Raw genomic sequence first — 11,346 nt, 5'->3', positions numbered from 1 at the left:
GATTAATTCAACCACAAAGTCTAAATAATATTTACTATATTTCTCACAAAGTATATATAATTGTCACGATCCTAATATCCCTCAATATTACAGTGTATATTTATATAAGATAATTACCTAAAATATTATCTCAACAAGTCACAAACTCACATAATATCCTAGCATATGTCTAATTTGATTTAAAAGACAAAATATAATAATTAAAAACTAATTATTTTTATGATTTTTTAAAGACTAATCATATAATAAAGTTCGTAATATATATTTTAAAAAAAACTTTTCAAAATATTCATGAATATACTATTTTGTGGGTAAAGTCCAATTCTTAAAGGGTCTTACACCAAATTGAACCGAACACACTAAAATCAAATTTCTCAGTTTGAAAGCAAAACTCCAATTTTGATGCTGAATGCATATTTTTCAAGATCAATCATTAGTGAGAATAGTATATATTATGTGAATCCCGAACTTAAGATGAAACGAATATAAACTATTTAACTTTTTTTTAGTTTTTGAGCATCTTGGGTTTTAAAATTTATATACCTTGTATAAGTTTTTCAGCATTTCATAAAAGTATTTGAAAATTTCCAATAATTTTTTGAAAATTTCATGTAAATTACTCTATTATTGGATATAGTTCGTATTATTTTTCTAAAACTTTATGTATTTAATATATGGATCTACGATAAACAAACACACCCAATACTTTATGATTATAAATATGAAATTTATTGGAAAATAAATTCTAAATATTTATAATAATACGGTATAAAGAGAAAAAGATCAAAGAAGACTAATTATTTCTTGCCTTTCTTTATATTTTTAATACTAAAGAGCTTATGATATAAAATAAAAATTCCAACATATTGAAGGAAAATTTATAGCATTTTGTAGATGTTTTGTACAATATTTTAATAAATAAAACAAGTGTACTCCATTAAAAAGCGATTTTTTAAAGATCACTACTAAAATTCGGCTAAATTGCGACCGTTTTTTACGACCGTCTGAAAAACGGTCGCAAATTATGAAATTTGCGACCGTTTTTTATGCGGTCGCAATATTACGACTACTTTGACAACGGTCGCAAATTTGCGACCGTATTGCGACCGTTTTTAGCTTTTTAGACGGTCGCTAGGATGTTTGAACAATTAAAAATAATTCTAAATTAAATTAAATCGTTTGCGACCGTCAAAGACGGTCGTAATTGTCATAATCTGCGACCGTCTAAAAGACGGTCGTAAATATCATAATCTGCGACCGTCAAAGAGACGGTCGTAAATGTCATAATCTGCGACCGCCTCTAAAACGGTCGCAGATTTCTAATTTTGCGACTGTTTTAACAGTCGTAATTGTTTTTTTTTTAATTTTTAAAAGGGGGTATAAAAGGCATTCCAACTTCCAACTCACACTAACCCTAATTTTTTTACACGGCCGCTACTCTTCCTTCATTTTCCTTATCTCCTCTCTTTCCTTCTCTTCCTTCTCACGTTCCTCCTCTCTCTAATTCATTATCCTCTTTCACTCTCATCTCCTATTTTCTGACTTTCATTGCTGAGAAACCAAACAAAGCAAACTTGCTCGTGAATTCTCTTTCTCAAAATTTCCTCCTATTCTCCCTCCCGTATTCTTTCCTCTTCTCCTTTTCGTTCTTTTTCCTTAGGATTTTCGCTCCATCACTTTTTCTTTGTTTCTTCTTCATCTTATCTTTTTCTTAGGATTTCTGTCAACTGATGAATTGTGGTGTTGTATTCTCGTCAAAGTTGGGTATTAATGGTCAAATTCGACCATAAAAATTCCAGATCTGGAGTTTTTATGGTCGAATTTGACCATATAAACCTAAAGAGGTAGAAATTTTGTGAGAGGTATGTGTTTTTTCTCTGAATTTTTATTATATTTTTGTTTATTTTCAATTTTTGTTGTTTTATTTTGTTCTCTAATTTCCATGATTGTTCAATTTTTTTCCGATTTTTGTTTGTGTTTTTTTTTTGAGTTTTGGTTTGATTTTTGTGTGATTTTTGACTTTTGGTTCGAATTTTTGTTGATTTTGTTCGATTAGTGGTTCGATTTGTGTCGAAATTGTGTGATTGTTGTTCGAATTTTTGTGGGTTTTTTTGAGTTGAATTTTTGAAATATTGCTTAGTGTTTGTGGGTTTGATTTGTGTTTGTATTTTTTGTTGATTTTTTGTTTAATTTTTGTGCATTTTAGTTGTGGGTTAAATTGTTTTGATTAATTTATGTTGCTTTTTTTTGTTTCCGATTTTTTGTTTGATTTATGTAAATTTGTTCGAAATTATATGGGTTGTTTTTGTTGGTTAAATCGAATGTTTGTTGTTTAAATTTCTGGGTTAATTTTTTTTTGATAAATTTATGTTTTTCTGGGTTAAGGGTGGGTGGGTGGTGGTGAATATTAGTGGTTGAAGGTGGGCGAAGGTGATGGTGGGTAGAGGGCGGCGGCTAGTGGTTGTTTAGGGTGGGCAGTGGTGGTGGTTTGGGTGGGATCTAGTTTCGATGGATCTGGGTCAAGGGTTGTGGGTGATGGGACTGTTTTCTGTTTTTTTTAAAAACTTTTTGCGACCGCTTATGACGGTCGGTAATTTCAAGATCTGCGACCGTTTCATAAAGCAGTCGCAATTATTAATATTTGCGACCGTTTTCTTAACTGTCGTTGAAAATAGTAAAAACGGTCGCAAAAAATCTGCGACAGCCAAACGGTCGTAATTTTGTTTTTTTGCGACCAGGAGAATAACGACCGACATGTTATGACCGTTGACGGTCGCAATTATGTTTTGCGACCGTTTTTGCTAGTTTCTGCGACCGTTTGAGGCGGTCGCAATTTGGCCGAATTTTAGTAGTGGATTTTGGCCTGAGTCAAAATGAAACAAGTGTCCTCCATTAAAAAGCGATTTTTAAAGGATTTTTGCTTGAGTCAAAATGAAAATTGAAAATTTTAATTTTCGGATTAGAAGATTTGATCGGTTCTTTTAAACCCGCTTTAAACCAGACCATTTTTTAAGCACCCATGTTTCTAACAATTGGTAGTGAGACCCACTATGACATCATATAGGGGAGTCGGGCAAAAGTGGTGGTAGTTTTTACTCCCTCCGTATTTTAATAATAATTACACTTCCATTTTTCGGCAAAAACTACATTTAAATATACTAGGGAAGCCTACGCTCGCGATGCGCGCGGTACAGCTAGCCATCGTGGGAAGTTATGCATTTGAGTCTTAGAAAGTGGCTCATGCATTGTAAGTCCTGATGATGTCTAATACTGTGTTTCACCACACCTAAAGCACTCTGCTTCGTTCTATATAAAAATTAAGTAAGTCAAGGATGTCCTCTTTCTGAATTGGTCTCATGCATTTTTCTATTACATGTAAGAAACACAAATTTGGTTCTATCTTTCTTATTCTAAAAGAAAGTTCAGCAGGTATTAAAGGACTTGGAGTTCTTGTTTATTGTCAACTATCATATCTCCAAATCGAACAATAATGAATTTACAGTGTATGTATCTTGCACCTTCTTAAAAGCATAAACCATCGTGGGGGCTGGGGGAATTAAGGTGACTATGATGACAAATATGGTTTGACAAGCATCTATACCAATCACCAATAAAAGAGTGAATGAAGCATCAAGCCATCAATAAGAGAATTAACGACATTGAAACCGCTATTATCTGAAGAATGCTCAAGGCATCATGTAAGAAGCTCTTCACCACACACATCTCCTTCAACAAGGGAACAACCATACCATCCTCTCCAATGCTTTCCATTTCCCCTCGTATAATACCATCTTATCTATAATACCCCTTCATATAATATACTCTACCTTGTAAAATTTGTTGTCCTTGATGGCTTGATGTATGCCTTTTATTTAAGCCTCTTGTAAACAACATCTAATATGGCTCCTTCTCATCCACCAGTATAAAATATAAAAGTTCAAACCTACAAACAAAATTTTGATACAATAGATTATGTAAGATCATGTTTTGTTTTACTCAAGTGAGGATAGATCAATAATATGAATATTGATGTAAATTTAAACTGAGAAAAGGAACAAGATTTACAAATGAAATACTACCTCCGTTTCTTTTTAGTTGACACGTATTCCTTTTTAGGAAGTTTCTTTTTAGTTGACACGTTTCCTTTTTAGGTAAATTTTTTACCTAGCATTTACAAGCTACCCCACTTGTTTTTTCATTCTCTATTATTCTCTCTCATCTCCTTAATATATGTGCCTAAATCAAACGCTTCAACTAAATAGAAACGGAGGAAGTAATACGTATTACTATATAAACTCAAGAAATTACAAGATTTACTACTTAAGTGATAGACATATAACTAAAATGTTCCATGGCTGCACTGATAGACTTGAGAGTGCTTAAAATCTTTACAACTCCATACCATTACCCTACTGCCTAAACAAGAATAAGCTTGAAGCTTGGGTAATTAACAATTTGCGGATTCGGCAGGCCTAAAAGTAAATCAAAAATTAAACCTAACATCAGAAATTAAAATGGAAATTGAACAGATGTTTATTAAAATTTCATTTTTAACAAATGTGCTCTTCAAACCAAAAAAACTTTTCGATTGTTAATTCAATTCGATGAGCATAGTCCATTTCTTAATGATTACCACACCTCCATTTTCGATACATGCCAATATCATCAATCAAGATCATAAACAATATTGAACAAAACAATAACAACAAAAATTAAACTTAGTAATTTTAAAGCGTATCAATTAAAAAGCTCTTGATAGATAAATTAAGAAAAATCAAGCAAAGAAAACAACTTTATTTCTAATAATAATGCACTCACCACTTCCGGAAGCAGAAAATGGGTCAACATCCTTATTGTGGTGGTGGGTGGTGACCGTGGCACTGGATCAATGGAGATTGACGTGTCAACTTCAAGGCGTTTCCGGCGAGATGATTTATATTTCCGCAATTTTCGGCAACCAGAAAAGGGGTTGGTTGGTGAACCTGGTAGAAAGTAGGAGCATAAAAACAGAGAGGAAAGTTGAAAAATGAGGAGTTTTGGGTGGTATGATGAAGAGGAAGATAAACAAAGAAACTTTATTTGAGGCTTTCAATGGAGAAGATGAACAGAGTAACAAAGGTCAAATGTCTCAATATTTTAATTGGGGTAAATATGTAAATAAACTTTTTTAAGGGTATAATAGTCTTCATATTTTAATTGGGGTAAATATGTAAATAAACTTTTTTAAGGGTATAATAGTCTTCACACTGTTCATAAGAGTATGTTTCCACTTTTTATAAAGTAGGGATAGAGCTTTTTCAGTGTGACAGGCTACATGGTGCGGCAGGGGTTGCTTGTATTCTGGGTTACTTGTTTCTGGAGTTACTTGTAGCCATGTAGGTGTTACTTGTAGGATGATACTTGTATTCTAGGGTTACTTGTATTTTGGGGTTAGTTGTGTGGATTACTTGTAGAGGTTGAGTAACACCTACAAGTAACCCCAGACCAAAACCTCACACCAAACCAGTAACACCCTACAAGTAACCCCTGACCAAAACCAGTAGCACCCATACAAGTAATTCCAGAATACAAATAAAACTTACAAGTAACCACAAAATACAAATAATACCTACAAGTAACCCCTGACTAAACTAGTAACACCCATACAAGTAACCCCAGGATACAAGTAACACTTACAAGTAACCCCTGACAAAACCAATAATAACACCATACAAGTAACCCTGCCGCACCATGTGTGTGGTCAGCCGTATACAAAAATTTGTGTTAAATATAATGTCTCTCTTCTCTCATCGTCCCCACCCAAACTCACTACTACTTACTTTATTATTTATCTTCTCTCACATTCAAAACTACTCAATAAAAAATTTATTCCACTATTTTTCTTTACCGCACTTACTTTTTTTTTATTTAAGTCAATTATATTGTCTAAACTATGTTCCGTTCAAAGTGTAACAGCTATTAAAACACGGAGGGGTTGTGTTTTTGATAAACTAGGTGGTAAAATACAATTTAAAAAAACTTGATGTGGTAATGTCAAAATTGACAACAATTGATGGTTGTATTTTTCAAATTGTCCTTTTTTCTGTAATGACATAATATGAATGTTCTTTATAACATGTTGTAACCTTGAACCACCAAACTTCCGTTCCAAATTAGTCTTCAACCTCTCATTATAAAATATCAAAAAAAAAAAAAAAAAAAAAAAAACTAGAAAACATCCACACACCACGAAAAAAGGGGAAATAAGAAAACGCTTAGAAAAATTGGAACTCTAAGGAGGGAACGCCTAAAATTTCCAGATCCCCATGGAAGATCCGAAAATTCCAAGTGTTTCTTTAGAAACGCAAACGTCTAGAATTTTTGGATCTTCCAAGGGGATTCGGAAATTCCAAGCGTTCCCCTTTGGAGTTCCAAAATTTCTTGGCATTTCTTTAATTTTTTTTTAAAAAAAATACACAACTTCAAATGACATATTATATGGCATATTTGCTTCGACAAATGCTACTGGTGGAGTTGGGGAGGTATGGTTGCAAGTGGTAAAGTATTGGGAATTGAATAATAACGAAATTATAATGAAAGGGTTTATATAGAGGGCAAGTTCGTACATACATGTTAAAAAAGGAGCGTTATCTGGTAAAAAGGGAGCGTGTTTCAGTGATTCACGAAATTAAATTTATCGATTAAAAGATCAGATCGAGTTCTCTTTAACCCACATTAAACCGGGCCGTTTTTTAAGCACCCATGTTTCTAACAATTTGGTCGACCATAATTTACAAATATATAGATGTACATTCTTTCTTTAATGGCATAATATGAATATTCTTTATACTAGTATAACATGTAACCTTGAACCACCTAACCTCCTTTCCAAATTAGTCTTCAACCTCTCATTATAAAATACTTGTACACAAAACAAAAAAAAACAAAAAAAAAAAAACATAAAACCCATGACAAGGCCCATAACCTTGTTCTTTGGGAACAATGAAGAATGAACACACCTTGCTTCCCAAACAAATTCTCATATTCTCTCTCCTATATTTATTGACCAACCCCAATTTTCTCTCCCTTTGATTTGAATATATATCATTATTTTATATTTTCTTTATTATTTTTTCATATCAAAAGGTCACACCTTCTTCTAGAAACAGGGCATAACATTACGTACTCCATAACATCATTACCTTCCTGATTCTTCAACAAATTCCCTCATTTCTTGGCACCTTCATATTCAAACCATATTTCTTCCTCCCCAAGTCACAAATCTAACACTTAAAACACCCTTATTTTTGACAAAAATACCCAAAATTTCAGGAGAAAAACAGAGATGAAAGAACAATCAATCGTACCAAAATTAGAATTAAATCAACTCAAAGTTTTCGGCCCAGTTGGAAGAGGAGCAAAAGGGGTTGTTTTTCATGTCAAAATCAATGATTTGGGTGAAGATTTGGCGTTAAAAGTGGTATTGAAATCCGCCATTAAATCCAAAACAGAGAAACAGAGTAATGGGGTTGTTGAAGTTCAAAACAGAGTATTTTTTGAACAACAAGTTTTGAAGGAATTTAATCACACCCTTTTGCCTAAACTTAAAGGGGTTCTTGAAACTGATAATGTTTTTGGGTATGCCATTGATTATTGCCCTGGTGGTAGTCTCAATTCTCTAAGAAAACTTCAAGTTGAGAAGATGTTTTCCGATGATATAATTAGGTAAGTTTGATCAGGGTTTCGCTTTACGTATCCGTAATGGTTAACTATAAGCATTAAATATAATTTGTCCGGTAGTTTAATCACGGAATTTATGATAAAATCACGCATTTTAATGTTTGTTATTTTTTTCCGTAAGCATTGAATACATTCAATTGGAAATTACGTGTCGATCATTATAATTAATGTTTGTTCGTTTTTTGTTTTGGCAGATTTTATGGGGCCGAAATTGTTTTGGCATTGGAATATTTGCACAAAAAAGGGATAGTTTATAGAGATTTGAAGCCGGAGAATATATTGATTCAAGAAAACGGTCATCTTATGTTGGTAGATTTCGATCTTTCAACTAAACTCGTTCCTAGATCGCCTAAAACTCGGTCGAGGTCGAGTTCAAGTTTGAGGTCGGGTTCAAGTTCGAATTCAGAATCAGTAAAAACACCCGAGATAGAAAAGAAAAAGTCGCAATTATCAAGATTTACCGCGTTTTACCAATGCGGTAAATCTAGATTTTCAATGGAAGAAAATTACTCGGGTGAAACCGAGGACGAGTTAGAAAACTCGTTCGAGTCAGACACAATGGGTAAATCCAACTCGTTCGTTGGTACGGAGGAGTACGTGGCACCGGAGATCATCCAAGGGAACGGTCACGATTTCGCCGTAGATTGGTGGAGTTTTGGTGTCGTTTTACATGAAATGTTGTATGGAACGACACCGTTTAGAGGTGTAAATAGGAAAGAAACGTTTTATAGAATCATATCAAAGTCACCTGATTTGGTTGGTGAAACGACGCCGTTGAGAGACTTGATTAGGAAATTACTTGAGAAAGATCCAAAACAAAGAATATCATTGGAGGAAATCAAGGGTCATGATTTCTTTAAAGGGGTTAATTGGGAGATGATCGTACGGCTACAAAGGCCTCCTTTTATTCCTGATCAAGAAGAGGTTGATAATGAGGGTATAGATGGAAATAAAGCAATTGATGTTGAGAGTATTGTTTATGGAATATTTAAGAAAGAAGAGGTGGTTAAAAATGTAAGTGAAGGTAAAAATAAAAATTGTGAGGTAAATAATAGTGGTAAAAATAGTTGTGGTAAATTAGATGAAGAAATTAAAAATAGAGGTGTTTGGGTTGAAGGGTTAGAGCAACCTTCTATTTCAAGCAATTTTTTAGTCTTTTAGATTTTTGCATATTCTTGGCTTGTTAGTTATTTTACCTTTTTGTATGAAGCATTCTTTTTTGTAGTAGAAAATTCAATTTATTAAAGAAGCGGAATTCAACAAAGTATATAAAAAAAGGTTGATTCTTTGTAGTTTTGTGGATTTTGTTGCACTCTTTATAAGTTTATTATTTTTTTTGAAGAATTATAAGTTTATTATTAATTGTCGTAATTGGAGTGTGTATATAATTTGATGAGAATTAAAAGATAATATAATGTGTTGTATACTTTTGTATTAGAAATCAAGGTATCTATTCTATTAGAACATATAAAAGAAATTTTAGTTTTTAAAATATTAGTAGTGTTTTTTATAATATTCTCTTTTCGTTTCAAAGTAATACAACTTGATCGATAAAAGTATATTCTTCCTGTACCAATCGTTTACAAGGTGTAATTTTTTCAATCGTTAAATACATAAGGTGTAGTTGTGGAATGTTGACAAGAAATTTTCATGTTAAATGCCTCAATGACATGTAATCATATCTTTAATTGTCGAAAATTTGAGAAGTGATATTCAAATTAAAGAGTCAATTCTCACTTCCTTTTGCGCCTTTGTGGTGCCTTTTCAACACCAAAAATCATGTAACAGTATGAATGTTTGGCTTATAAAACCTTATTTTTATAACAATATTCCTTTTGTGTCTTTATAGGGTTTTACTTTCTTTGTTCCAAAATATATATTGAATATTATTCACTTGTAACAATTATTTGTGAACATAAAATATTCTCATAAAATATTCTTTTGTTGCAATTAATAAGAAACGAGGTAGTAACTATTATGCTATATAAATAGTTACTACCTCGTTTCTTATTAATTGCAACAAAAGAATATTTTATGAGAATATTCTCATATAATGGTTACTAAGATCACGTAAAAATCGTGTGGAATAATCATCAATCATGCTCATATAATGTGGATAGCAGTGTCATTTTCTATTAAGTGTGCATGATAAATAATTGTGATTCTTGAAAATAATCACCAAAATTTGTTAAAATATCTGTGGATAATGTCACCAAGTCGTACTACAATTCACCATACACTTTGTGCTCTAAAATTTAGTCAATTCGTGTTGCAAATCAATATCCATTAAGCATCACAGATTATATGATAGTCGACTTCATTACCCACATAAAGTTTTCGTTGCTAAAATTGCCACAATAGCTACTTTTATAAGTTGTCAATTTATAGATACTTCATTCAAACCACATATCAAAGAAACTTTTAATTTGTCAAAATTGTTGTTGACAATATGCTATTATAAGAAAAGGACAACATCAAACTATTCACTTGACTTGACGAAAAAAACAAAATTAAATGTAGTTCGTTATCCATATCTTAAAAGTTTGTTGAAAATTTTGTTTCTTGTTAATTTACTCATGTTAGAAGGGTTGAGAAAAAGGTAATGAATAAGGGGTAAGCTTAAAAGATGTTCTAGAGGAAGCTCGATCTCACTACAAATTAAAGTTCGTTGCAAAGTTGAAGACCTAGCCTTTCATTCAAAAAGATTATAATCATGTTAATGATTTATCAAGATTTGCCTGAGTACTGCCTCCATTTCATATTATTTGTAACGACTAGACATTTTTTCCCTCTAATTTATGTCAAATCGTTGCAATTAATACGAAACAAAAGTAGTACAAGATTTGTGTGGTAGTCACTTCATGCATCTATCATTCCAATGCAAGAGGATCTTGATAAATTGAAAATGACTCAAATAACTATTGAATGAAACCTTGGTGTACCATGACCTACCAATATATTATACAACAAGGTTAAGATATAGAACGCTAACTTAATAACTATTTCAATGAACTAATTAACTTTGTTTCTTGTTATATTATAATATCCTACTCGTCTTCTCCTGCTAAACTTTTGTTAACGTATGCTAAATTAACAAAAGATTAGGGAAAAACAATGTACACCATACAACCATTAATCCAACATGACTAAGCTAATAACTTGTACTACTATTGTCCAAAAAAAAAAAAAAAAACCCCTTGTACTAGCTATGGATTACTTATATCAAATGTAACTAACAACCTGAAAACATACATTAGTGGATTCCATTGTATGATCACTCGCTCATATTTTGTTATCCCGAATCTGAAAAAAGAGATATGAGAATATTTAAGCAAAAAAATTATGATATGATATGATATCATGTAAAAGTAATATATCTAGATTTGGACCGTTGCTGGCATATATTCTTGGTACAACTGATTGATCAAGGTATTGGAAATAATTCCTAACAAAATAAATTGCCAATATTTGTTTTTATATATAAGTGGAACAACAATAACAATGCAAGATACTATTTTTCCCCCCCAAAAAAATAAACTAATGCAAGATACTGAGCTACTCCTATTATATACTGTAGTTTTTAATAAAATTATATACATGTATACTTTTCGTACAGTCCTATAGTTT

General features: G+C 32.1%; 1 protein-coding gene across 1 annotated transcript; it reads left to right on the top strand.

The window, feature by feature from the left end:
- The first annotated feature begins 7,251 nt into the window (after positions 1–7,251).
- LOC145618201 (serine/threonine-protein kinase OXI1-like) lies at positions 7,252–8,991 on the top strand. The gene is made up of 2 exons (XM_081672982.1): positions 7,252–7,704; positions 7,914–8,991. Exons 1-2 carry the CDS (start codon positions 7,325–7,327, stop codon positions 8,878–8,880), a joined length of 1,347 nt encoding a protein of 448 aa, XP_081529108.1. The 5' UTR covers positions 7,252–7,324; the 3' UTR covers positions 8,881–8,991.
- The last annotated feature ends 2,355 nt before the right edge of the window (positions 8,992–11,346 follow it).

This window comes from Chenopodium album, chromosome 26 (genome assembly GCF_948465745.1).
Source record: "Chenopodium album chromosome 26, dcCheAlbu1.1, whole genome shotgun sequence".
Lineage (NCBI taxonomy): Eukaryota > Viridiplantae > Streptophyta > Magnoliopsida > Caryophyllales > Amaranthaceae > Chenopodium > Chenopodium album.
Note: the sequence above shows the minus strand (reverse complement) of the source record. Positions and strands in the feature narration are given on the sequence as shown.

Excerpts from the sequence above, each read along its gene's own strand:
- LOC145618201 (XM_081672982.1), top strand. The coding sequence starts at position 7,325 with ATGAAAGAACAATCAATCGTACCAAAATTAGAATTAAATCAACTCAAA. Across the intron at positions 7,705-7,913 it reads TTTTCCGATGATATAATTAG|ATTTTATGGGGCCGAAATTG; the intron begins GTAAGTTTGATC and ends TTGTTTTGGCAG.